Source organism: Bos grunniens, chromosome 18 (genome assembly GCF_055505025.1).
Source record: "Bos grunniens cultivar Pamir isolate PY7600 chromosome 18, Bosgru_T2T1.0, whole genome shotgun sequence".
Taxonomy (NCBI): Eukaryota; Metazoa; Chordata; class Mammalia; order Artiodactyla; family Bovidae; genus Bos; species Bos grunniens.
The window spans coordinates 19,680,813-19,708,079 of record NC_141182.1 but is presented as its reverse complement, the minus strand read 5'-3'; the positions used below and the strand labels follow the sequence as shown (position 1 = coordinate 19,708,079).

Genomic DNA, 27,267 nt, shown 5'->3' with positions numbered 1-27,267 from the left:
AACCACTGCACTGGCTGGCCCCAGCACTCCCACAAATCATCTGAAAGGCTAAATCATGTTTAAACCCCTCTGATGGTGACCACTGGGAACTATGAAGGACACTCACGCATAATTTACATACTGCCAAGCTCCTAAGAGCCTCTAAATAAAGCCCCTGAGAGCCCCCGGGCACTATTTTTGAGGAGAAGGACATCAAGTGACAGATTAAATCGAGTCTGCTCCCTCAACGCTGGGGCAAAAAGCAAGCTCAGCCCCTGCTCACTGACATCTGTGATGGTCTTAAACTGCATTTGCTGGCCGATGCTTCCCAAGGAAGCTGTTATTACATTGAGACCGGTGCACATGTGCTATTGTCTCTCCCGTTTTACACAACTCCACTGCTAACAGGTATACTTGCCCAGACTCTTTCATTCTTTTTCCAGATTCTAACCATAAAATGTGTTTTAATCTCAAAGCACAGGGGAAGGGAGGGGGTTCACAAGAGCACTTTGCATTCCACCAGTGAATGTTAAATTACATTTGGTCACAACATGGTTCTAATACTAAGTTGGTCCACGCAGCAGCCACCGGAGGCTTTGCATCCAGAACAGACCAATACCTGGGGGGAGCAGGACAGACTGACAGGAGATTTTTCCATCGCAACCACTACATTTGCCTACAGAATATGCTACTATAATACCCATGGTTCATTTTTATAATCAGACCAAAATGGAAAGCAAAAAAAGCCAGAAATGAGGGATCTAAGTGAACACTGTAAGTGATTTATACCTTTCAAGGGGGCCCAAAGGAAAACAGCACCCATTTTATTGTTTTATTTTCTGCACAACTCAGAGGAGTCCATACCATCAAAAGGACAAACATGTGAGCCAGATAAAACAACCAGGTGCATACAGCCTGGAACCTAAGTAACAGGCCACTTACATGTCCATTGGTGTTTATGAACCTTCTAGAAGCATGAAGATGATCTATCCCTGGCCCAAAGGACCCACATGCACCACAACAGGACTGGGTGCACACACAGCCTGTTCTAATTTTAATTTTCTCTATGAGTTGGGACTTCCCACTCTTACTTTTGCTCCTATACTATTCCCCTCAAGCCCAACACTTAACCAGGCACTGATAACAGGATCCCAGGAAATAATGTTGGATTAATTGAAAGGATTGATAGTGTTTGTTTCAGAGTTATTCTCCATGCCTTGCGTGTTACTATGTAGAGTGAATGAATGAATAAATAAATAATGAATGGATGGGTGGATGAACAGGGCTTCCCAAGCGGTGCTAGTGGTAAAGAATCTGCCTGGCAATGCAGGAGAGGCAAGAGATGTGGATTCAATCCCCGGGTTGAGAACATTCCCTGGAGAAGAATATGGCAACCCGCTCCAGTATTCTTGCCTAGGAAATCCCACGGGCAGAGGCACCTGGCAAGCTACAGTCTAGGGGTCACGAGTTGGTGGAGACTGAGCACACACATGCATGTGGATGAATAGAGAATGATATTTTAGCCATATTGTATCATTTGATTCCCACAACAAGCCTGTGAGGTAATAACAATAATAGTTAACACTTATGTTGTGCTAATTACATACCAGCCACTATTCTAAACTCTTCACACATATTAACTCTTTTAACCCTCAAGAGCTCTATGAAATAAGGACTATTATTATCCCTATTTAACAGATGAGAAACTGTTGGAGGCATATGGAGGTCACACTGCTAGGAGGAAGCAAAGCCGAGTCCTTGCTGGATGCTCTTAAGCTCCGCGCTTCCTCTCCATTAGCTACACTTGACAGAGCAGGAAACAGCGGCTAGTGAAATCAATTTGACCAAAGCTACGTACCACACGGGTGCACACCCACGACGGTGTTCCCAAGATACCATCAAACGACAGAGCCAGCACAGGCACCCAAGAGTCCAACTCCAACTCCCAAGCACGATGTGAATAAAGCTAGTTCCTGGCAAGTATCTGAGATCAGAAGAGGAGAGATCGTCAAGGGAGGGTCGGGGGGTGGGGGTGGGGGGGTGGGGGGGCGGAACCTGAGCTAAGAGGCTGGTTCTCTTAGCACTATCCTTCCAAACAGGAGGTACTAGGGGGCCCAGGGGGGAAAGAGAAAGTAAAAACAAACCTGGAAAATCTTTCCAACCTGAATTCTCCTGAAATCTTTCTGTTCGGGTTAGAGAAGGAGAGATTTGCTGGCATCTTCCCGTTTTTCAGGCCCTGGGGAAAGGCCACAGCCAGTCTTGGGCCAAGTTCTAAGTAGAAGTTCCATGCATCACAACCTGATGGAGATTCTGAGCAAGGCTTCCAGGGATGGGGTTTTGCTATGGAGTATGTCAAAGAGTCTGGGGGTGAGGGGAACCCAGGATGAAAGACTAGAGGCTGGGACACAATGAGCATTATAAATGGGAAGAGGCACCAAAAAAGCGGAACTGATTTCTGACATAAATGTGTCGGTGTTGATAACTGTATAACTTAAGAAGTAATCGCCTCTGTTTTGAGAAGGCACAAGGAAACAGGGCAACAGGCTTGGAACTGGAAAACTGTAGTCTCTTAAATTTAAAACTCCATGTTAAACTGGGTATTAAGACGGAAACAATTGTAACTGTGGCTGGAGAAATGAAGGTGAACATTAGGAGAAAGAATTATCAGTGCAACAGTATAGAAAACTTCCTTGAGCTGGAAAAGATGAAAGGAGGAGAAGAAAGCAATGGGTTATCCCCTTCCCCCTTTTTTTCCACTCATCACACATATGGAGCTACGAAGGATGCAGGTTTGAACTGCACAGGATGGATGAAGTGAAGTTTGCAGTGACAACTCTGACTCACTGCACTCCCCAAAAAGAAATATGTCTCTCAGAGAAAGCCCTTTCTCAGTCGAGAGAAATATTCCCTAAGAAAGTCATAGCTTGCTGAGACGTGGGAGATTTGTAAATTACCCATAGTGTGAGTGACAGTCCAGCCTTGCTCACAGGCTGCCAGACAGACAAGGGCCAGGCCCCCGGGATGGTTCCATGTGGCCATTTGATTGATCAAACAGAAACCAAATGGTGCTTCCCTCTCCAAACGCTGACCAACAAGAAGCAATTGCCCCATCAAGGTCTCACTGTATGCAGCTTTTTACAAAACCAAGATGCACCTCTCTTTGGGAACTGTTGATCTGTTCTATAAAAAGGGACCTTTTGCTGGAGAAAGAGGCAAAACATATAAAGTTTGTTGCAAGAGATTTGCCAAATTAGCTCATCGAGGGGTCCCATAGGGAGGTCATTTAAGCGAATCTTCTTTATGAATGAAAATGAGCTTCCTGGCAGACCCCCAGTCACACCCCCCCACACACACAAAGTCCAGGGCTTCAGAGGTCCCACACCTATTCCCAACAGATAACATATAAGAACTGATTTCTATTCACTGGATCCAAAAGTCCTACTTCTTGAGCTCAAAGATGGGAATGAATCTGTGAGCCCTGCTGGGCTTTCTGGACACCCTCCTAATGGGTTTCCAGGAATTAGCTACACTCTATTGCATGGTGATGATTTTTTTTTCCATGCTCAGAAGACCGCAAAAGGATTTTAACCAAAAGGAAGCAAAGGTTTTCTTTTTATAAATTCGATTAGTTTTTTTCACTTTCTCTACCTCGATACATTTCCTTTGAGAGACATTTTGTACCCAGAGACCCCTTAGCGAGGCACTGTGGCACGCAGGGTGCAATGAGTTTCAGTATAAGATGTTCAATGTAGACGGAAAGAAAAAATCACAGGCACTTGCGGTCGCCAGCGAAGAAGTCAGTTTCTAAACGTCCGGCATGCAGATGGCCCTGCAAGAGAAGAAAGAGGAAGTTTGCCGGTAGTGTGGGACCCTTGGGTGGGATGCACGCGATGGGTTACCAAGCCCGCCCTCCGCTCGCCACGGCTGAATTTCCCGCCGGAGCTGGCGCCTGGGCGCCTGGTCCCCACGCTGCACCCGGCGCCAGGGCTGCAGATAGCCCTTGGCTGCGGACTGCGGGTTCCCCTAGAAAGTGCGCCTTTTCACCACTGCCGAGACTTGACTACCGGAGAGCCAGTGCGCAAAGCGCTCTCGGCACAGATTCCGCCGGGGCCGGGGGTACCCACCTGAGCAGGCTCCCCGAAGCCTCGGGTCTGAAACCTCTCCAGTGGCCGAGGAGAGATGAGGATTTGAGCGACAGCAGTTAAGGAAAGAGTTTCTGAAACTCTCGGGGAAGCGAAGTACTGGGGCTTGGAAAATAACCGAGCCTACGGTGGGTTTTCCAAACTTGGTCTTCGCTTTTGATCACTTTTCCTGTCCCTCCTCCATCCCCCACTCCCCCACTCCGGCCTCAACCCTGGGAAAGACCTTAAGGGTTAGGGTACTAGCCAAATCAATCCTTCATCCTTCTCTCCCAGCCACCCCAACTTACAGACAAGAAAATTATAAATAAACCCCAAGAGTGGTTAATGCGGGTGCATTGAGCCACCCGCGTCCCAGCACACCCCAACACCACCTCCGCCACCACCCACTCCGTCCGTCCCTCCCACCTCCGGGTAGGGGAGGGACCGGGAACCTGATCTCCGGGCTCCTGCCCCTAATATTTCCCCATCAATAATGTTGATACCATCGGGTGTGCCTCCACCCCCGCTCCCAGGACTCCGCGGTCGCCTTTTCGCCGCTTTCTGCTTGGCAGGAGAAAACGAAACCTCCTCTCCCGCCCCTCTAGCCTCGGCTAGGGGCCCAGCGGGGCCTGAGGCTGGAGGACCGAGGAAGCACAGGCTTGGGGCAGGGGAGTGGGGGCGACCTTCACTTCGAGGGTAGAGTGTCCAACCCGCGCTGGTGGAAGGAGAAGGAGCTAGAAGGAGCGTCCTGGGCCCAGGCCAGGCCTCATTCTAGGCTCCATCAGAAAGCGGGGGTCAGACTGGGCCGAAATAAGATAGTTTTGCGGGTGGAAGAATCGGGCCTTGGGGAAAGGAGGCTCAACATCCTCTCCCCTTCCCAAGATCGGGGAATGAAAAGGAGAATTCCCTTCGCTGGGAATTCAGCTGTGGCCCGCAAGCCTTGGGGCCCTTCGGCCCCTGTCAAACCCTCCAAGGACTCTGTAGGTGTTGGGAAGACTGGGGGTGGGGGTGGGTAGAGAGATTTGTTGGTAGAAACACAGGCATCCAGCCCCCCAAATGTGAGTTTGAACAACTCGCCAAGCGCCTCGCTCGGGTGCGGTTCCTGTAGACCCACGAGGTCACGACCCTGGCGCAGCCGCTGCCAGACTTTGGGCCACCCCGTCTTTAACATGGAGCAGCCCCTAAAAGCCAGGGGCCTAAGTGCCAGCCCCGTCAACCGGAGTCCCCCAGCAGCTGCCCCACCCAAGGCAGGGACCCGCTACCCCCAGTAGAGCGCGCAGGTCTCTTGAGTGAGCAGGACGTGGGGAGGGGCTGCACTGTGGCACCTCACTGTAGTCCCTGCCTTCTTCCGACCCGCTCAGAAGTACAAATCAACCCCCATCTGTCTAACCCCACTCTGTCTCCGTTTTTATTAATTTAATTATTTCTCTGCCTCGCGGCACATGAAGCCTCACCCGAGTGCCCTGACAGCACGGCGCCCGCGTCTGCGAACCACGGAACTTGGGCCCAAGACAATGGCCCGTAATTGATGTATTGCCGTCAACAATAAAGACCAATTCTCCTCTCCCCGCCATTCCGACCATCCCCCTCTTCCCATCCCCCCTCCTCCACCTCCCCTCTCCTCTCTCCGGGCCACGGAGGGAAAGAAAACAAACAAGAAATTAGCGGGGGACGCTGCGCACAGAGCGAGACGCCTGCCTCTACGTCTTCGAGGACGCAGAAGAACGAAAAAAGTTATTAAAGTTTGGATACCCCCAATTAATTCGTCTCTGCTCGCCCATTTTTAATTAAACATCGCGAAGCTGCTTCTTTACGTGTGCATTTCGTTTGGTTGGTTGTTTTGGTGTTTTGTTGAAGGGGGGAGGGAAAGCTCCCCCGCCCCTTAATCTTAATCACACATAGAGCAAGTAACGAACACGTGTGACGCCAATCCCGGGAGCTTGCCGCGGAGTTTACGGCGCGATCCGGGAAGAAGGGTTTGCGGGATCGCTAGCTCCGTTCGGTTCCTGGCAGCACGCAGTACCCCGGAGGCCCAGACTTTCAAGAAGCCAAGATTGTTAGAGACGGATGCGGGCGAATCCAAACACGGCCAGAAACGGAGAAACCCGTGTGCAAGTGCATACGGCGGCGTTGGTGTACCTGGAAGAGTGTGGGTTGGGATGCCTGCGAGGATCACAGTTTGCAGAGCGGGGGGTGGGTTTTACACGTGCTCCCGCACACTTTCCCGGGGATCTGGGGGAAGCGAGAGGCTGGCACCCCAGGAGCACGCAGATCCATCTTTGCCGAGGGATCTCTTTAAATATTCAGTGAGAAATAATGGCATTTGAAGCACCACCTATGGAAACATTATTATCTTCATTCTTCAACATCAGCCCCACTGATAGCTTCGTTTGTCTTTTTATCAAAATCTACTGTAACCAACAGGACCTGGGGAGAAAGAGCGAGGTGCAGAGGGGTGTGGGTGTGTGTTTGTGTGTGTGTGAGATCGAGCGAGGCCTCAAGAGAGGAAAAATAAGCGGGAGAAAAGGTGAAGAAAGGGCGAACAAGGAAAAAGGAGAAGTTATACCAAGAGAAATAAAGTCGTCAGGAGGAAAACAGAAACATTCACCCGCACACAAAAGATTTAGATTTTAAAGAGCGGGGGAGGACCAAAGTGGCTAGAGAGACTCTTGCGGGAGCGCAGTGTGGTCCGGAGCACCCGAAACTCTACTCGGAAGACTGGTGCCCACTTCGCGCGAACTGACTCTATTGCTCTCCAGGCTCCAGGGCGCTCCCGAATTGGGGCGTCCTTATGAGCCCTCTCCTTTCCCGATCGCGAGATAGGGCAGGGATTGTGTATCTGCACCACCACCCCCTCTCGTCCCCATTACTCAACTGAAGTTTAGAGTGTCCCTCGGGCGCAAGACTTCGGGAACCAGGAGCGAGGAGACCCTGAGGCGCAAGGGGGGAAGAGCTAGGCTGAGCCGAGGACTGAGCCTCAGGTTCGCGGGGGCCCGAGTCCAGCGGACAAAGTGCGGGCTCCCGGATCCCCACTCCGGGCTCAGGGGCGCGGGTGGGAAGGCTGCCTCAAAGCCTGGGGAGATGGAGCGAAAAGTTTGGGCGCCGCGCTCAGCAAGTGCCTGAGAAGTGGAGGCGAGCTTCTGCGGGGCCAGACAGCTGCGGACAAGGAGCCCCCTCTCTCCAGGCTCAGCGCGGCCACCTCCTCGCCAAGAGCCTGGGGCACGGCCCGCTCCCCCAGGACGAAGAGCCGCGGGGTCCCGGGGACTGGCCGTGCCCGGAGCCCGGCGGGGCAGGCCCGCGCCTGGCGAGGCCAGGGGAGGGTTGCAGCGTGCTGGGTAAGCGGCGGCCCCTCCCCTCCCCGCGGCTGGAGCTGAACTCGGATCCCTAGCCGGTCCCCGCTCGCCGCCCGCCCTGGGCTCGGCGGCGCCACCGCCGCCGCCGCCTCCCCGCGGAGTGACGCGCCCTGCAGCCAACCGGGGCAGCCGAGGGGGAGGTCCGGGAGGGGTCCTGGGCGGAGCTGGGCCGCCCCCTTATCCCACGGGCTCCGGGCCGCTTCTCCCGAAAACTTCAGCCTTAATTGTCCTGGGAATGTCCGAGGTAGAGAAAGGGAGCGAGGGAGCAAGCGAGAAGCTGGAGGATCGGGGCCCTCTGAGGAGGAACGGGGTGGCGGGAGAGCTGCCCCTCCCCCCCAAAGCCCCAAACCCATCACGTTCCCAAACCTTTCCTTGGTCCTCTTCTCCGCGCCCCCGCGAGCCCGGGATCCAGGGGATGGAGAACTCGGGGCGAAGGAGCGCCGAGCCAGGCGGCGAGCGGGAGGGAGGCCGGGCCGCGGGCGGGAGGCGGACCGGCGTGGGGCTGGCTCTTCCCCACTCGCTTATTTTTTTTTTATGGGGGTGGGGGTGGGCTGCTCTCTGGTAGCTCTTAAAGAAACGAAGAAACACTCACGAAACGGGACTTCCTCCCCCCAAATCCCGCCACGGGACTCCCTCCCCCCGCGGGCCGGCGCGCCTAGCGCCGGAGTTGGGAAGTTCGCTGCGCGCCCGCAGCTCGGGTCCCCAGCCCCTGCCGCCCGGCCCCACCCCCCACCCGGGGAGGCTTAATTCCGGGGAGGGCATGCTAATTTGGGTCGGCCCAGCCCGGGATGGGGGGGCCGAGGGAGGGAGGGGGGCGCAGGCCGGGGCGCCGGGTGCTCAGAGGCGAGGAGGCAGGCCCCCGGCGGCCCGGCCGCGGAGTCCCGGGCGGTCGCGAAGAGGGTTAACCCAGTGTCGGGCGGCGCGGCTCGCAGAGCCAGCCCCGCGGCCGGCTTATTGGGCCAGCGCGCGGAGAGACAGGGGTCTGCAGCAAATCACGAACTAATTGATTAAGGCGAGCGGGTTTGAATAGCGCTGGCCCGGTGCCAATCGCCTTTCAAAGAGCCCCTCTATGATTAATCGCAATGCATTATTGATAATCATAATTATAGCAGGACACATGCGCGCTGCGCCCGGGGCCGGGGAGCCGGGGAGGGGGCGGGCGGGCCGGCGGGCGGGGGGAGCCGCCGCCGCCGCTCGATTTCCGTAATTTTGAGAAGATTTTTTTTTAGTAATTTTTTATTCTGCCCCAGCTGATGTTTGAGCCAGCATGTCGCGGAGGAAGCAAGCGAAGCCTCAACATTTCCAATCCGACCCCGAAGTGGCCTCGCTCCCCCGGCGAGATGGTGAGTGCTCCGGCCCGCGCCGCGGACACACACGCGCACACACGTACTAGCACTCACACTCACGCACACTCGCACCCACGCACACGCGGCTGGCCCCCGCGCCCACCGCCCAGCCGCCGCGACCCGAATCACCATTGCGACTCCGCGATTTTTTTTTTTTTAATTTCAATTTGCCTTTGCTGGGCTTCCCCACCCCCAACCCCCCTGCCCCGAGGAAAGCAAACACTTCTCCAGGCAGGATCTTTCCGGAGTTGTTGGGTCCTCCTGCGGGGAGGAGAGAGGGCTCGCCGGCCTTGCTCCTGCGTCCCGGCTGTCTCCGGGAGCGGATCCCGGGACCCTCCGAACTGCGGCCGGGGCCCGGGTGCCCTGCGGGGCGCGGGTGCGGACAGAGGCCGTCGGCGCCTGCCTGCGCGGTGATCCACGCGCTCCCCGGCCCGCGCCCGAGGCCCGGCCTGGCCTCCGCCGCCCTGGTCCTGCTGCCTGCGGGAAGGAAGTTTACTTTGTGCTCCGGGCTGAACTTAGAACGTGGAGGGGAGCTCCCTGCGCCGCACTTACCCTCTTCCCCAGCGCTCCCACTCCTGCTGGGCCCGCGCCGCGGAATGGGGTGCCTTTGGGAGTTTGGAGTTCCAAGAAGATGGGAACCTGTATTGGGGCGACCGTGCTTGACACGCGGGGGTAGAGGCCGTGTTGGAGAGTGCTCTTTGCTGTCGGGTGCTCCCCAGACAGAGTGCAGGCGGATGGGGGCAAGTGTCGGGGTCCGGCTATCCCACTTGATCCCCGCATCTCTTCTCCCAACACATGCACACTCGGCGCCCCCAAGAAATCTTTAGACTCGGTCGGCTCCCGCTAAGGATCGTGGTACCTCGCACTTCCAGGAGCCGTAAGGGTCGTTCTCCAGAGCTGGAGGTGGGATGGGCTATCTAGCCACGAGGGAGTCCCCCTAAAACAGAGGCACTCGCTTCCTCCGATGGAGGCGACAACTGCCGGGTCCCAAAGGGAGCGAACAAGTCCAGAACAAAGTTTGTGTGACGGAGCTAAGGCCGAGAGTGGCAGAGATCCGGGCAGGGAATTGGGGGTAAGGAGGGCAGACACCTTGAGTCCCTTTTTATCGCTAAAAAAAATATTACAATTTAGGGGCCTCCGAACTCCCAGGCCCAAGGCCGGAGGCGATGAAGCGGCTCCCGAGCTCGGTTCCCCGGGACAGTGCTCGCTTCTCGGCTGCGGAGGTTCGAGGGGTAACCCCCGAGCGGTATCCGCGACTCGGGATGTCTCTCGGGGTGCTCCAGTCCCCGGCGTCATTTTGGGGTGTAGAGGAGGGAGCTGGACCCCGATAGGGCTCGGAAGCCTGCCCTTTGGTCGGCACCTCCGTCCTCCCAACTCTGCGGCCGCCCGGCCCTCACGGTCCTCGGGTCCTTCCTTAGAGGCCTGCTTCTCTGCAGAGCTGGGGCGCAGGGACCCACGCAGAACCCAGGCGGAGAAGCCGAGGGACTCCCACCCACTTCACCCCGACTGTCGGGAAAGAGGACTCCTGTTGAAGGGGGTGATCCCTGTAAGAAAGGGAGGAGAACAGACACAGATAAAGATATTTGTGTACAATATTTGGCCCCCTCCACCCCAGTACTTTCTCAAGCTTAAAGCCTTATCCAGAGCCTCTGATTTTTCAGTCCCCTGAGAACCCGTGATCCCCGCTTTCCACCCCAGGCGAAACTGGGTACTCAAGGTACAGCGAGGTGAAATTATCCAAGGCCGCTGCCACAGTATTTTTCCGGGTTTTCCCAGCTGGTTTCTTCTGCATCTCGCCCCCACACCATCTTTGCTAAAGTTTCTGGTGAGATCTTCCTCACTGTAATACTGTTAAAGTCAACAGTTTTTAAAGGACCAAACCTAACCGGAGGAGAGGAAAGATTTATTTTTAAGTCTTTTTTTTTAAATTAATGTGTACTGATGTTATATTTTTTCAAAAAAGAGGAAAAAAAATAAAGACTTGGGATTCTCAGAGAATTGATGCTTGCTAGATCTTTACCTTTTTCCTGTCGCCTTCTGAATCCGGAATTTTTAATAGTTAAGGCTTCTCATAAAGCGATAGCATAAAAGGAGTTCACTACCTCTGACCATTATTATTTATTAGGACTGTTTTTTTGGTTTATTTGGGCTTTGAGGTAAGTTAGTTAAGTTGCATCAAGTTTCCTTTCTTTCTTTTTTCTCTTTCTTTTACTTTATTCCTTCCTTCTTTTCCTTTTTCTTTCTTTTTTATCCCCAAAAGCTGGTTCATTGTCCTAAGAAGCAGTAAACAGTTAGGGGCACCATAGGAAACACTCCCCTCTCGGCCTCCTTTCTCACCTCTCCCCACCCCCCTCCATTTCTCCAGTTGTAATGGTTTTAGGTTATGACTGTTTTTACATGGTTGAACAATAAGTTTGGGAGAAACTGCCTAGAGGGTAGATTTTGTAATAGGGTTACAGGATTTAGTATGTTGTAATAATATTAGTACACAACTAATCCTCCTCCATGTCTGATTTTACAGGAGGGCCTTACACACTCCAATTCCTTTTATTTGGGAGTAGTTGTGAGATAGAGAACCGAGCAATCATGTCTCCAAGTTACTTTTAAAAAGTCACCACTTTTCATGCACTGTATCCAGCCACCCATTCTCCTGTCCGCACAGAACACACACTTCAAGGAGTCATTGGAGCTCTGTTTTTCAGTTTGCGGGTTTGTTTGTTTGTTTAATCTACATGAAAGTTGTTAAATTTTTAGAAGATTAACCTTCCTTAAACACTGTGGTTCCTTTTTTTTTTCTTTCTTGAGATGGGCTTAAAACATGGCAAAGGAAATGTTGAACCTATCAAATTAAACCTAGTTGGTGGTGCCCTCAGCAGATGCTGGCACCTCCGATTTCATGACTTCGGTCCAGAGTGAGACCTAGAAAAGTTTGTAGGCCCCCCGTTACAGTTGCCCTGAAGGAGCAACTCCCAAGGCTGGGAGCAGTCAGGCTTACTGTGCGGCTTGTCACGCCTGTGTGTGTTTGAGCGTGTGCGTGCGTACAAAGAAAATCCGAGGTGGGTTCAGCAATCTCCAGGATAACTTCATCAGAACAAGTTCAAGAAAACAAGATCATTTGGTCAGTCTTATGATGTTCATATTTTAATTCTATTTTTGGTGCTGCTATATACTCTCCTAAAATAAACTGGGAGATTTTTACTGTTTCTTATGAAACCAAGAGTATGGCACTTATTACTTGTCTCTTAAATGATATTCAACAAGTCTCGAATTACTTGTAGAAAGATGACTGCCACTGGGAAAATTATTTAGCAAGGTAAATAATTTTGAGGAAAGAGAACATTAGAATGGGATGATTTTGTATGTGGATTCTTTACTAGCGATTCGGATTTCAGGTGTGTGTGTATGTGTGTGTGTTGGCTTTTTCTTCCTTGGGTAGAGTTTTTTAAGATTCCTGGAACGACATGTTTGGCCCACTCATACTCCATTCATTTATTAAGAAAGTACTTCTGCGGCCAGCTTTTTCAAGGAAAAGATCATATTGGAAGAAAGATAAAAACACTGCAGATAAAGCACACTGCCTCTCATATAAAGTATCACAAAAAATTCCTCTTATTCATATTAATAATGAAATTCTATTATTTACCAAAGTAATTTACTCATTGTGAGCAGCTTAATGGCAACACATTGATTTCTGGGCCCAAAAGGTTAGAGAGAACTATAATTAATTGCTTTTTTTGAAAAACCGACACCTGCATGATAAGGCAGTTGCAAAAACCTCCTGTTTAATCAGGCCTATTTTAAGTTTGTGGCATCATGGAAGATTTTGGATGAGAAAATGCAAACTGTTTTGGGGGATTTGCTGGAGGCCTTACATACTCCCTAAAATGTTACAAGCAAACACAAACAAGCAGAAAGTGGAAGGACCTGAGAGAGTGTGCATGAAAGTGAATTTGTGATGCCGAATGTTTTGTGGCTTATTTTACATCCAGGTTCACCTATGGTTTATAAGCACAAGTGTCAATTTATAGGTTATTCTTTGGGGCCTTTATTTCATTTCTTTCTGCTTTGGCAGGTAGAAAGTTGTCTTGACCCACAGTCCTTTAGAAAGCAAAAATCTGAATTTTTGAGGCAGAGCTCTCATGGAAAAGTGGGGGGTGGGAATTAGGTAGACCAGCAGTTCAGTTTTTTGAAATTGAGAAAAGCCAAGCTCAGTGGAGTAGCCAGAACTAATTCCCTCTGCAGACTTAATTCGGTTTTTCTAAGGTACCTCCTGATACCGCTCACCCAGTCTTCCCAAATATTCTTAGATTACCAAAAGGGCAGTCGTGGAGCATTTGAAGGGAGGAGGTGGTAAATTATCCCAAGAACCAGCACCCCTCCCCCTCCAAAAGAAAAAAGTCGCTGTGCCAGGCTTTGGAAAACGTAGATGTGTCGAGCTGTTTTAACCTTTGCTAGCCTCCTCCCATGCAGAGGTGACAAGGTCCAGATCATAATATGTCCTTCAGTATCTTCCCAGTGACCCCCAAATTGAGTCTTGCTAGTCACTTAGCAGGAAGTTCGGAGTTTATTTTAGTTTCACCTTATCAGCTTGGCTTCTTTTCCTAACCTTATTCCCCTGTCACCCTGAGATGCCAGACCCCCAAAGGGGAAGATTGACAGGTAGTTCCCATAGCTCAGTTTTACCCTCAAACAACAGGGATTTAGTTTCTTGTGCCTTTGCCAATGTTTATGTAGTCAAAGTTTAGATCTCGCCTTAAGCAGTCTCTTTTACGCGTCACTGGAAGAGGAGAGCCACAAAGAAGTTTTTGAACAAACCCTTGCAACTGGAACCCCATCTAGTGTTCAGTTTGATTCATCCAAGGGGAAGATATTTTCCCCCTTTCCTTTATTGTGTACATTAGGTGGGCTGGTATCACGATTTTCGAAGGACTGTCTTGTCCGTGTTGTTATTTTGTCAGAGATTTCCCCTTGTATTCTTCCACTCGAGAACACGCTAATCCCAGTCAGAACACTGAGGGGACTTGAAGGGAGCCAGTAAAATGTGTCATCTGGCTACAGATCTCACAGAAGAAACTTAAGACATTACAGAAAACATGCAGAGCATATGTGGCGGTGTTTAAATTGCGGTGGAATCTCAAGCTGAACATTCAGATGCAGGTTTTTCCCAGGTCTGTGCAAGAAAAAGAGAAAAATCAATCAATCAGAAATGTTTGTGATAGCCTTTCGAAACTGGTCTACCAAAAGGAACAGCCAGTTAAAACTATGGGCTCCAAAATCATAATCTTGCGGGGTTTTCTTAAAAACATTAATGTGATCTGAAGGTACTGGGAAGTCAAGCGAAGGGTCTTTCTGAGAAGCTCCAAAAAAAGAAAACTCAGTGTGGTGCAGTAGGGCTGTTGTTTTGTTTTGTTTTCCTGGCTGGCTAAACCTTTCAGCATGGGGCATAGTTTTATTTTTGTTTTCTCAGCAGACAGATATACTGGAACACTTCAATTTTCTGCCTCCTATTCTGCAGTGTTTAGTTCAGATGATGAAAAGCTGACATATTTGAATTGGGCATCAAGAACCTAAATAGTACAATGAGAACTAAAATATCTGGGATTTTCATATAAATTGGATAAAGCCAGAAGATCACCTCTTCCTCTGGCCCAGAGCGGGTAAAAGAAACCCAGAAAAGTCCAAAAATCTTTTTGTGTGTACATACTTAGAAAACCACCTCTTCTTAAATTTTCCTGTACGACCATGATGACAAAATTAATTTGTATGCATAATCCATAAAGAGGAACTAGAATATTGTTTTCACTATAGTACAGGGAACAAGGCAACTGTATTTACTATAATGGGGTCACCAGTTGCAATCTTGTGTAACAGATTATTGAGAGAGATACAAGATAGCCAGCCGGTCAAAAAAATGAATTAGAATATGTTAGTTTGTGATGTGTGTGTGTGTGCATCTTATTACAACTTAAAATATTCCCTTTGGTAGTTAAAGATTCAAACTAGACCTCATGTTTTGTCCTTTTCTTTTTTTTATATAAAGCTGTTTCATTGGAATTCTGTTCAGAAGGCAGATGGATTTAAAGTTAAGAACTATTATAATGTAGCGACACCTGCTTTTGAAATAAATCAAAATAGGTATCAGAATTTTTTTTTCTTTGGTGTTCATAAACATCAGGAAATTAAATTAGTTGACTCTACAGTGAGATCAAATGTCAGCTTATTAAAATGTTGCGAAAATCTAAGCTAAAATATGGGCAGCTTTTTTAACACAGTCTCTTTCTTAGAAGCAAGCAGGCACTTATTTTTAAGTGTCTATATTTTCCTTCCAGTTAGCACAACCCTAAATATAAAAATGTTCAGGTCGAAAAACTTGAAAATTCTCAAGTGAGTCTTGAAGCAGCACAAATGCAGAATTGGAGCACAGGAAAGTAATAATCAGCTAAATCCAGTAAAGTAACCTTTTTAAAATTTTCTCTATATTATGAGAATATCAGATGTTTGCAAGTTATAAAGAATTAAAAATGCCCTTTAATCGTGAGCACAGATGTGCTAAATATTTGAAGCAACTACATTGTAATGTGTACAATTGATGAAGTCAGTTTTCTGATTTCCCTTGCTAGTTATTTAGTTCTGAATCTGTCATTATTTGTCTAAGCCCAGCTGACCAAGCAAAACTGTGTTTTAAAGTGGCTTTATGTTTTGATAAATGTGAGCTGGTTGAAAAGTATTTTCCACTGAATGCAGAGCTTAATAGAACATGCTGACATAATAGTTTTAATGCATTTTGTTGAAAATGTGTGAACAAACAGAATAGCTTTTGTTCCTTCATAATTGGCTGTAAAAGTAGATGGAAACATAACCATTACATATGGAAATGTGCAAAGAGAAAGAAATAACATTTCGGTTGAATATATTAGGAATTGCATTTCCTAGTTTAAAATAAGCATCTGAAATGGATGCATCATTTAAAATTGGTTGTCAAAATAAGAAGCTTTAAACAGAATTTTTGTCACATTATTTTCGTCCCCAGTTAAGCAACATAACTTTAGCGAATTTCGTTTAATATTTTGTTTACATTATTTTTAAGTAAGGCGAGAGACAGAGCTTAAAACAGCACCTTGAATGTGCAGAGGAATCCTGTGCCAATTAGGATGATTAAACATTAAATTAAAACTGAATCATCATTGGTATTTTCTGCTCCAACCAAGATTTGTTTGGTATTGTTAATGCATTTCACACTATACCCTTACAGAGATTAAAAGATGGGTATTAAGGAAGCTAGCTTGTTAAGTATAACTTAGCTACTCAAATAACCCTCCCAGTGAATAAAATGTGCATACATTTGGCATACTTTACCAGGGTTTCTAATCATCTGTGGCATCACTCAAGGCAAACAGAGTTAAGGAATTTTCAGAAGTTAGTATTTGTGTATTAATTATATTTTCTGGAATGTAAAACTACTCAAGCTTTTTTGTTTTTTGTTTTTTTTTTTATGTTTACTGCAAAGAGGCAAATGGCTGACTCTTTTGACTCAACTCTAAGTTTACCGAAAAAAATAATTTTGATTTTGCATTTATTCATATTTGCTATTAGTTTTTGTTTTTTTTTTTTTTTCTTTCCCTGCAAGTTTTCTGGGAGATTCAATTTGGAAGTCATGGAAACTAACTATTATCTGATTCAGTTCTGCAGAAAAGCATGCAGGGAGGTAATCCTTGAATTAAACAGTTTTTTTTTTTTTTCACAGCCTACGGAGATGACCACACACCATTTGTACAACAGAAGTTGGTGTTCCCCATGCTGGGCAAACAATGGGACGCCATCCTGTCTTTGAATAGGATGTTAGCTTGGAGTTGGAGATTTTTATGTTTAATTTACAAATGGATCTTAGTGAGAAGAAATCTGAGCAACCAGTGGAAACAAACATGAAATAAAGGGATTTTATAATGAAAGGTTCGGGACAATCTGTTAAACAATTGATAACAGTTAAGAGCAAACTGTTTTTAAAGGCATTTCAGACAAGGAGAATTGCAAAGCATTTCCAAACTAGAAAACAAGAATTATTTCTTCACTTCCCCTTAACTGCACATCTTTCTTTAAGTTGATATTTAATCAGAAATGTAAATCTTGTGCCAGTTTTTATAGATAGAAAGAGCACTTTTGATGAACTATTTACAGGCATAATGTTGCCATTTGGAGCATAGTGGCATATATTCCTTGATTAGTGGGATGGTAGCCAGTTGCATTCTTTAATTTTAAAAATAAACATGCCGCAGCCTGATACATAGGTGCCAGGCAGACCTTGTAACGGATTTTGATCATTGTGTTTCTTGTGTGTGTGTGTGTGTGTGTGTCTCACTGCTTTCTCTTGTATTCAGCTGAATCTTGAGTGTCCAGAGGATTTGTTACTGATGTGGCTAAAGTGTGTTTGTCACGGATCAGACGTAGCTCAGGTTCCAGGTAGGGGCTGGAGGTGATTTTCAAGTTGTCAGTCTTCACCTTGGTGATAGGCATTTTTTTTTTCCCCTTGTCAACCACTGATTGGAACCTGAATGACTACAAATTAGTTTAGTGACAGAACAAACTGTCACAGATATCTTTGAATCAGTTGAAAATGAATAAGGTTGACAGAAACTCAAGAGCCTAATAAGTCCTCAGGATGGTGGCTGGACCCTCTGTGGATGGATGAGTAGACAATAAGGTGTATAAAATATTGGAAATCAATATTTTGCTATGGAATTTCATTATGCACCCATGTCTGCAGTTCATAGTATTTTATATTTTGATGGATTACCTGAAGGCCATGGCTCTCGGAGATACCAGATTGATAGGGAGTCCTCCAACAGCCTAAACATTTAATCAAGAACATTCTTAAGGAATATTGATTGGTTTTCTGGGGCCATAGTTTTTTGAGTTTCGCAGGGAGGAAAGAGTTGATCCACCCCCATTCTCTCCTTTTTTGAAGTCCTGGATGACTCTGGGTGTCCTGGCTTCGTTGCTAATCCTGCTCCTTTTCATGTTTGCAGGAGACACAGAGAAGGGTCAACCCAACCGCACCACTAAGAGCAAGGATGCCCACGTCTGTGGCCGGTGCTGCGCCGAGTTCTTTGAATTGTCAGATCTTCTGCTCCACAAGAAGAATTGTACTAAAAACCAATTAGTTCTAATCGTAAATGAAAGTCCAGCCTCCCCACCTGAAACCTTCTCAAGCCCCAGCCCCCCTCCCGATCATCCCCAGGAACAAATGAATCACACGGCTAACAAAACAGAGCAAGGAGAGTGCAGCGACCTGGCCGAAGCCCAGGCACCTGACAGGGAAGAGTCCATGGAGGTGGAGGCCCCGGCAGCTCCTAAAGGCGCCAGTGGGCCTCCGAGTAGTGCTGGCGACAGCAGCGTCCCCCCTAGCTGCAGCAGCAGCAGCTCCGGCGCAGGTACCTCAGCGATCACAACCTCTCTACCTCAACTCGGGGACCTGACGACACTGGGCAACTTCTCCGTGATCAACAGCAACGTCATCATCGAGAACCTCCAGAGCACCAAGGTGGCAGTGGCCCAGTTCTCCCAGGAAGCGAGGTGCAATGGGGCCTCCGGGGGCAAGCTGGCCGTCCCGGCCCTGATGGAGCAGCTCTTAGCTCTGCAGCAGCAACAGATCCACCAGCTGCAACTGATCGAACAGATTCGTCACCAAATATTGCTGTTGGCTTCTCAGAATGCAGACCTGCCAACCTCTTCCAGTCCTTCTCCAGGTACTTTACGAACATCTGCCAACCCCTTGTCCACCCTCAGCTCCCATTTATCTCAGCAGCTGGCGGCGGCAGCTGGGTTAGCACAGAGCCTTGCGAGCCAATCTGCCAGCATCAGCGGTGTGAAACAGCTCCCCCCCATCCAGCTACCTCAGAGCAGTTCCGGCAACACCATCGCCCCCCCACACAGCGGCTCTTCCCCCAACGTTCACATATTGGCGGCAGCAGTTCCCACCCCATCCTCGGAAAAAGTGGCTTCGAGCGCGGGCACCTCCCACACCAGCAACCCCGCGGCCTCTGCCTCATCCTCACCAGCTTTTGCAATAAGCAGTCTGTTGAGTCCTGCATCTAATCCACTTCTACCTCAGCCGGCCCCCGCTAACTCGGTTTTCCCCAGCCCTTTGCCCAACATTGGAACGACAGCAGAGGATTTAAACCCCTTGTCCGCCTTGGCCCAGCAAAGAAAAAGCAAGCCACCAAATGTCACCGCCTTCGAAGCCAAGAGCGCTTCGGATGAGGCGTTCTTCAAACACAAGTGCAGGTTCTGTGCAAAAGTCTTCGGAAGCGACAGTGCCTTGCAGATCCACCTTCGTTCCCACACCGGAGAGAGGCCATTCAAGTGCAACATCTGCGGGAACAGGTTCTCCACCAAGGGGAACCTCAAAGTCCACTTTCAGCGCCACAAAGAGAAGTACCCTCATATCCAGATGAACCCCTACCCCGTGCCTGAGCATTTGGACAACATACCCACCAGTACCGGCATCCCCTACGGCATGTCCATCCCTCCAGAAAAGCCGGTCACCAGTTGGCTAGACACCAAACCCGTCCTGCCCACCCTGACCACTTCTGTCGGCCTGCCGTTGCCCCCCACCCTCCCGAACCTCACCCCCTTCATCAAGACCGAAGAGCCAGCCCCCATCCCCATCAGCCATTCTGCCGCCAGCCCCCCGGGCTCCGTCTCAAGCGACTCTGGGGCCCCCGAGCCGGCCGCGAGAAACCCGGGTGGGCTCCCGGAGGAAGCGGAAGGCCCCACTGCGCCCCCTCCCGGCGGCAAAAGCGAAGAGAGCGGTGTGGTCCCCAGCTCGGCCTCAGCCCCGAACGCCTGCGTGCTGAGCTCCCTGGCATCTGACGGCGGTCCTGGCAGTGCCTCGACTTTCACCAACCCTCTGTTGCCGCTCATGTCCGAGCAGTTCAAGGCGAAGTTTCCCTTTGGGGGACTCTTGGACTCAGCCCAGGCCTCAGAGACATCCAAGCTTCAGCAACTGGTCGAAAACATTGACAAGAAGGCCACTGACCCCAATGAGTGCATCATCTGCCACCGGGTCCTCAGCTGTCAGAGCGCCCTGAAGATGCACTACCGCACCCACACCGGGGAGAGGCCCTTCAAGTGTAAGATCTGTGGCCGGGCTTTCACCACGAAAGGGAACCTGAAGACCCACTACAGCGTCCATCGAGCTATGCCCCCGCTCAGAGTCCAGCATTCCTGCCCCATCTGCCAGAAGAAGTTCACCAACGCCGTGGTCCTACAGCAGCACATCCGAATGCACATGGGGGGCCAGATCCCCAACACCCCGGTCCCTGACAGCTACCCCGAGTCCATGGAGTCCGACACAGGCTCCTTTGATGAGAAAAATTTTGATGACCTAGACACCTTCTCCGATGAAAACATGGAAGACTGTCCCGAGGGCAGCATCCCAGACACGCCCAAGTCCGCAGACGCTTCCCAAGACAGCCTGTCTTCCTCGCCTTTGCCTCTAGAGATGTCGAGCATCGCTGCTTTGGAAAATCAGATGAAGATGATCAATGCCGGCCTGGCAGAGCAGCTGCAGGCCAGCCTGAAGTCGGTGGAAAACGGGTCAGTCGAGGGGGACGTCCTGACCAACGATTCATCCTCGGTGGGTGGCGACATGGAGAGCCAAAGTGCAGGCAGCCCAGCCATCTCAGAGTCTACCTCCTCCATGCAGGCTCTGTCCCCATCCAACAGCACCCAGGAATTCCACAAGTCACCCAGCGCCGAGGAGAAGCTGCAGAGAGCAGGGGCAAGCGAGTTTGCCAATGGTTTGTCTCCCGCCCCAGTGAATGGTGGGGCTCTGGATTTGACATCTAGTCACACAGAGAAAATCATCAAAGAAGATTCTTTGGGAATCCTCTTCCCTTTCAGAGACCGGGGTAAATTTAAAAACACTGCTTGTGACATTTGTGGCAAAACCTTTGCTTGTCAGAGTGCCTTGGACATTCACTACAGAAGTCATACCAAAGAGAGACCATTTATTTGCACAGTCTGCAATCGTGGCTTTTCCACCAAGGGTAATTTGAAGCAACACATGTTGACACATCAGATGCGGGATCTACCATCACAGCTCTTTGAGCCCAGTTCCAGCCTTGGCCCCAATCAGAACTCGGCGGTGATTCCCGCCAACTCGTTGGCATCTCTCATCAAGACAGAGGTCAACGGCTTCGTGCATGTGACTCCTCAGGACAGTAAGGACACCCCCACCAGTCACGTCCCTTCTGGGCCTCTGTCATCCTCCGCCACGTCCCCAGTTCTCCTCCCAGCTCTGCCCAGGAGAACCCCCAAACAGCACTACTGCAACACGTGTGGTAAGACCTTCTCCTCGTCGAGTGCCCTGCAGATTCACGAGAGAACTCACACTGGAGAGAAACCCTTTGCTTGCACTATTTGTGGAAGAGCTTTCACAACAAAAGGCAATCTTAAGGTACTTCACTCCATCCGCACCTCACCCACACCACCCCAGCAGCCTTCTTTCTTTTGAGGCCATTGAGGGTTCGTAAGGCACGCTCCCAGAGTCTTTGGTCCAGACAGTTAGGGGGCGAGTTCTCGCAAGAGAACCTGCTGCTGCGTGGCTTATCTGGAGAAGTGTGGGTGCCTATGCAGGTCAGGATCACGGCAGGGACCAGGGCAGGCTGCAGCCTGCTGAACGTCAGAGCGCCTTGAATAATTTGGTACCTAAGCAAAACAGCGGCCTGGCCCTGTTGTCTTGCTAAGTGCGCCTAATGAATTGCTCTACCTACCAGGTCAGACAGCCCCGCGTTGCCATGGGGTATTGATTAAAGGCCTCCATGTCGCCTGTGTGCTGCCCATACCACTTAATAATTACAGTTCTCCTCTGTGTGGGCATCTATTTTTTTCAAACTCTGCAGTCCAGCGTGGTTTGTCTTTCTAAAAACAGTAACGTCACCACTCTGCTAATGGGTATTATGATAATTGATCATACAACAATTCCTACTGATACGTGTTGGAAAGAAAGCAAATATGCTTAAGTTCTAGAGCAACAGTTGAGCGCTCTTACTGTGTACATTTTTCTGTTGACAGAGTATTTCTCTAGAGATTGCTGCCAGTAATGCGAGATGAATAATTACTTTCTGGCTTTTTCGCTCCACGCACAGGCCCTCCATTGGGCAATCAGTGAGGGGCACTCTCTTTCCATCTGAAAAGGACATTTATAGGGTAAAGGGTGTCAGATACAATACTTGCCATGGCAATGAGAGTGGACGTAACAATTCTCACCCTGGAAGGAGCTATCTGCAACTGACTGGCTTGCTCAAGGCCATTATAAGCTAAATACAGGTAATAAAAAAGGAGTAAGTAAGGCATCCTTGCCCAGGCAGAGGAGAGGCGGACCAGGGTTGCAGAGAGTGGACACCTTATTACTAGCAGACTGGAGTGGACGGTTCTTATTACCCTTCCCACTGTCCGGTATGTAATAAGAATAGACACTGTGGCCACTGGCCCTGTCGAGTGTTGGGATGTGAGCTGAGACAGATTCAACTATTAAGCTTCTCCCTCTCTCTCCCCTTTTTTTCCTTCTCCCTCCTCCCTTCTCTCCCGCCTCCCAGGTACACATGGGCACTCACATGTGGAATAGCACCCCCGCCCGCCGGGGTCGCCGGCTCTCTGTGGATGGCCCTATGACATTTCTAGGAGGCAATCCCGTCAAGTTCCCAGAAATGTTCCAGAAGGATTTGGCGGCCAGGTCAGGAAGCGGGGATCCTTCTAGTTTCTGGAATCAGTACGCAGCCGCGCTTTCCAACGGGCTGGCGATGAAGGCCAATGAGATCTCCGTCATTCAAAATGGGGGCATCCCTCCAATTCCTGGAAGCCTGGGCAGTGGAAGCAGCTCACCTATTAGTGGGCTGACAGGAAACCTGGAGAAGCTCCAGAACTCAGAGCCCAGCGCGCCCCTGGCTGGCCTGGAGAAGATGGCAAGCAGCGAGAACGGAACCAACTTCCGTTTCACCCGCTTCGTGGAAGACAGCAAAGAGATCGTCACAAGTTAAAGGCCCTCTGGCTGGAGAGAGAGCATCCCCCATTCAGAATGAGACCCACGGTTGCCTCCTCCTCCTTGCCCTGCCCCCCCGCCCCCACAACCTTCTGGTTCCCCCACAGCTGCACCCCTCCCCCCCACAGATCTCTGAACTACAACGTTCTGAAGACATTCTTTTGTACCTTGTTCAACTTCTAGAGTTCTAAGAAAGCTTATTTATTAGTGATATAACCTGGCTTTGCAAACAGAATGCAAGCGTTAACTTTGGTCTTCTGTATTTTTGGACTAAATACTAATTGACTAGAGTCCTGTAAACTTGCTGTAACATTTATGGCAATTGCAAGTTGCCCTGCTAGGCGGTCCTAATCTGGCATTAACTTATTTTCTATATCCAGTTTAATATGAATCTGGTGTTGATGCAATGCCTCAGTGATGCATTAGATCTCTAATAAAATCTGTATATAAATGTATACTTTGATCCTGCTGGAAAATTTTATCAGCAAACACATTGTCTGATCTTTTGAAACAAATTTAAGGAGAGGACTGAAAGTACAGACTGAACTGTGTGGTTCTTTGAAAGGTTTGGGTTTTTTTGGTTTTTTTTTAATTCTAAAATTCAACCTGCTTTTTTTTTTTTTTTTTGTAGATTTAACCCTTTCCGTTTTGAACTGCTATTTGTATTGTGCTTTTTACTTGAGTCGTCCTCAATGTTAATAAGTTTCTGTACAGTGATAAGCACGCAGAATTCTTTAGAGAAAAATACAAGTGTTGTTTTGGTAGTTGAAACTAAGACGTAACATTTTGCCTTGTAGGTATATTCACAATAGAAAATGTGTGCTGGAATTTCACAATGCTGCTAAGAATAGCATCTTGAACAACCTTCAGTGGAGAAAATGTAGATGCTCTTGTATATACAAAAAGAAATATCACTTTCATTAAAATGTACATATGTTCCTTACAAGAGCAAATGCTTCTTCTTGATCAAGAGAGCAGGTATAGTGTTTGTTTATTTTGTATTAGGTATGGAAGGAAAAAAAAATGGACTGTTACATGCACTTTCTTGGAAAGTTGAAAGGAAGGGGGGTCCAATTTCTTTAACATTTAATACTTACTAACAACAGAGATACTGTAATTTTACTCAAGTAATCAAATACATTTTTTTTTTTGCAACAGATAAAACAAAATACTGTGTCTGTGTTTTTAGAGTGCATTTCTATTTAGCCAGGCCCCGAAATGTATTTTAGCATTTCCCCAGGCACCAGTAAATTGTGTATGTATCTCTCTCTCTCTCTCTCTAAATAAGGAATTGTAAAAGGCATAACAGAAACAGGTTTGCATGAGCATGTGTTTTTTCTCTTCCTTTTTTTTTTTATTTTTGTTTAATTTGGAGAATCTAGATATTCTCCCAATATCAATTACTTGTTTGGCTACTCTTCTTACAACCTCTCTAACCCCAAGAAAAAAGAAAAAAATGGTGTGAAATAAAAAGTTGGTATAGGAGGTTCCGTCGGCTCAGGTAAGTTTCCTTAAGCAGGACATTCGTGCCCTTGGAGACTTTGGCTTTATTTCTCCTGTTCCGGTGGTTTCACTTCCCTTAATTCAGTCATTTTCCAGGCGGCTGTGAGCAGCATTGCTGGAGAATTCCCGGGGCAGCTGGGGTTATATAATCTGAAACTGGGCCTCAACCCAGCGAGGTCAACTTGGTCTTTATTTAATTAGTCTTTTAGGCATTTAAATACACACGCATATTTGAAAGAAAAAGTCCATGACAAAGGATATGTCGAGTCGACTTGAATATTGCATCACCAGAATTCAGTCTGATTTCTTCCTCTCTCCTTTTGTTATAGGGTCTCCCCTAGAACATGTTTTCCTCCAGAGCACTATTTTGGGGTCAGCAAATGGACTGGGTGGTAGTTGGTGGCTAGAGGGGTCGGCGAATTTTTTCTTGCAGGGCGGCGGTAAACCGCCGGCAGACAGTGGCCCTGCGCCCAGGTAAGGGAGAAGCGTCCGGGCCACCTTCCAGAAGAAGTTTCCATCGGGGCGCAGGCCACTCCATGGCCACTTGGAGCGAGCCTCCGCAGGCTAAATGGTCTGGGGCCCAGGAGGGGCGTGCCAAAAGGTGGGCGCCATATGGGGACCAGCGCCCCCAAACCTTGAGAGGGCAGGCACTGGGCTGTGCGCTGCGGCGCGCTGCGGAGAATCACCTAGACGTTTCAGCGCGCTAACGAGCATCTTCGCTTGCGCCTCTAGGGTCCCAGTCACGTCTCCCCGAGAGAGACCCCTCTGCTCAAAAGTGGGGACCAGGCGAATAGGTGGGATTCTGGCTGCTCTTGTCATACGCGGGCCGGAGGGGGACGTTTTCGCTGCGAAAGGAGGCATTCAACCTCTTCCCAGGGCTGGGCGTGACGACGACTGGGTACCCAGGCCTGAGTGGTCTTTGGATCCGGGTGCTTCTCTGGGGACCAAGCCTGAGACCTGCAGGGGCATCCGAGTGCCGCCGGCCTCCGTGAGGGACCTGCTCGTACACGCCCCTCGGCGCTCCCCCTCCCTCCCGCGCCCTCGAGCCCCACGCCCACCTCTCCAAAGGGGTCCTGTCGGCAGAGCCCCAACGCGGGTTTCCGAGCACACGCTCAGCTGCAGGACCGCTCCCCCCGACCCCGTCAGTCCCGCGGCCGCAGCGCGGTCCCCACCGCTGGGCTCCCACCGCGGCCGGCGCGGGGGTCACGGCCCTGCGCCTCCCCAGCTGCGCGTCCATTTCCGCCAGGCTGGCGGGGTGGGCAGGGGCGGTTTTTTTCTTTTCTCTCTCACCACCGACCTCCTCCCTTCTAGCTTTTTCTGATGAGTTAAGGGGAGCAAAAGCAGCGTTTCGTTTGGACAGACTTTCCAAGGCGACCGTAGCCCTTAGGAGAAAGTCGGAGCCTCGGGGTCTCAGTCGGTGACTCTGTCTCCTCCCTTCCCTCTTCGCTTTGGTCCCTGCCTGTCCATCCATCGATCGACTCTCTCTCTAATCTATTGATCATTACCTGCCTATTCCCGCTTACATTCGTTTCCAAAACAAGAAGTCGCCCTCAGCCTGCTTCCTCTCTGAGTGAGAAAAACACCCAGCCTTTCGGCTCAGCCCGGCGGAAGAGAAATGGATTCATATTTATAAAGCTACAAAGTTTATTTTAAGGCCGAAGTGAACGCGCCGCCCCACCCCCTCCCGCCAAGCCTCGCCTCACTTTTTCGCCTTTCTTTGCCCCCTTCTCTAATTGGAGGTGCGTCGAGATAGTTTTGGAATCACCGAACACCAAAGTTCCTGGGCTTGTTGCTGCCCGGAATGGTAACAGCCAAATTTCACATTTTTGAACTAAAAATATTCATATTGGTGACATTTGCCTCAGTTCCTTTAAAAAAAAAAAATGTGACTTGTAGAAAAACAAAACAAAAGAGTGCAGCGAATAACCAACTTTCTTGTACCCATCACTCAAAATTTACAAACGTTAGAAACTTGAGTTGCCCCCCCCCCTTTCGGAATAAGGATGCTTTTTCTTTTTCTTTGGGTCTCTGTGTCGCTGTCATTCTTCCACCTTCTTGTGGCCCTTTATCTCCCCGTCTTTCCTTCCCTGTATTCCTGTGTGTTTGTTTGTTTGTTTGTTTTTCTCCCTCCATCTGCGTTGCTCTCCAACCGCACCCCTACCCCGACTCCTGTCCCCATCCCCGCATACACACACAGGGTCTCCCCTCTTTCTGGAAAATAGGCTTGGAAGAGCAGTTTGGTGATTGACAGAAAACTAGGGTGGAAAAAGGGAGACCAGTGACAAGACCCAAGCTACCCAAGGCCCCTCAGGCCAGTGGCTGTGGAGGGGGGAGGGGTGCATAGAGTAAGGAAGGGGGCAGGTTTCTCCAGATCATTTAGGGAAACCGATTGGCTCAAGAGTCACTTTGAGCTTTAAGTCTTTGCCTCTCAATTCTCCTGGGCCGGGTTTATTCAATTGATGTGTAAGGGGCTGGGGGACAGTTTTTTGTTTTCTTTTGTTTTTTAAATTAGAAAAAAGTGTCATACAGAAAATCCTGACTGATTTGCAGTTGACATAAAATTTCTAGCAGTAGATTATTTGCTTATTGTTTTTGGCGTGTTGCGAATGTCAAGAAGGAGAGAACTTAAGGGGAAAAAAAAGCTCCCACTCTGTTAAAACTTAGCAGTCCTGTTAGAAAAATAAAGCACTGGAGTCTTTTACTAGGAGCTACACACCCCTACCCCAAATGAAACAAATGTCAGAGGGGGTAACAAAATGGGAAAAAATGTAAAGTGAATTTCAAAGGGCTCCACAGTCAAGCGCAATCTGAGATTCACAGAAAGTGGAGACGGATAAGACAGGAATTAGGTCATCTCGTCCAGACCCCAGGAAATATGTTTAGATCAAAGCCTGCTCTGTTAGAATAAACAAAACAGGGCCCAA

The 27,267-nt window shown here is 49.2% G+C and overlaps 2 protein-coding genes and 1 long non-coding RNA gene across 4 annotated transcripts; 1 reads left to right on the top strand and 2 right to left on the bottom strand.

Annotated features, from left to right (window-relative positions):
• Positions 1-3,584: 3,584 nt before the first annotated feature.
• On the bottom strand, positions 3,585-8,340 carry LOC147353204 (uncharacterized). Of its 2 annotated transcripts, none has more exons than XR_015145001.1 (2): positions 7,820-8,340; positions 3,585-3,808 (listed from the first exon to the last, which is right to left on the bottom strand). It is a non-coding gene; the product is annotated as an uncharacterized LOC147353204 (long non-coding RNA). The 2 variants fall into 2 exon arrangements; XR_015145000.1 differs by lacking the exon at positions 7,820-8,340 and adding an exon at positions 4,104-5,889.
• On the top strand, positions 7,577-24,009 carry SALL1 (spalt like transcription factor 1). Its single transcript, XM_086349529.1, has 4 exons — positions 7,577-7,697; positions 8,704-8,796; positions 17,823-21,256; positions 22,398-24,009. The coding sequence occupies exons 2-4, from the start codon at positions 8,721-8,723 to the stop codon at positions 22,836-22,838; spliced, it is 3,951 nt and encodes a 1,316-aa protein (XP_086205655.1). The 5' UTR covers positions 7,577-7,697; positions 8,704-8,720; the 3' UTR covers positions 22,839-24,009.
• LOC147353203 (uncharacterized) lies at positions 8,828-10,591 on the bottom strand. Its single transcript, XM_086355117.1, has 5 exons — positions 10,512-10,591; positions 10,197-10,237; positions 9,924-10,116; positions 9,352-9,620; positions 8,828-9,276 (listed from the first exon to the last, which is right to left on the bottom strand). The coding sequence occupies exons 1-5, from the start codon at positions 10,589-10,591 to the stop codon at positions 8,843-8,845; spliced, it is 1,017 nt and encodes a 338-aa protein (XP_086211243.1). The 3' UTR covers positions 8,828-8,842.
• Positions 24,010-27,267: the final 3,258 nt, after the last annotated feature.

Bases quoted from the DNA above. Each gene is read 5' to 3' on its own strand.
- SALL1 (XM_086349529.1), top strand. From the start codon at position 8,721: ATGTCGCGGAGGAAGCAAGCGAAGCCTCAACATTTCCAATCCGACCCC. The intron at 8,797-17,822 runs GTGAGTGCTCCG...TCATGTTTGCAG, and splicing joins CTCGCTCCCCCGGCGAGATG to GAGACACAGAGAAGGGTCAA. The intron at 21,257-22,397 runs GTACTTCACTCC...CCCGCCTCCCAG, and splicing joins CAACAAAAGGCAATCTTAAG to GTACACATGGGCACTCACAT.
- LOC147353203 (XM_086355117.1), bottom strand. From the start codon at position 10,591: ATGCAGAAGAAACCAGCTGGGAAAACCCGGAAAAATACTGTGGCAGCG. The intron at 10,238-10,511 runs GTACCCAGTTTC...CCTGCGCCCCAG, and splicing joins TTCACCTCGCTGTACCTTGA to CTCTGCAGAGAAGCAGGCCT. The intron at 9,621-9,923 runs GTAATATTTTTT...CCGAGTCTAAAG, and splicing joins AGTTCGGAGGCCCCTAAATT to ATTTCTTGGGGGCGCCGAGT.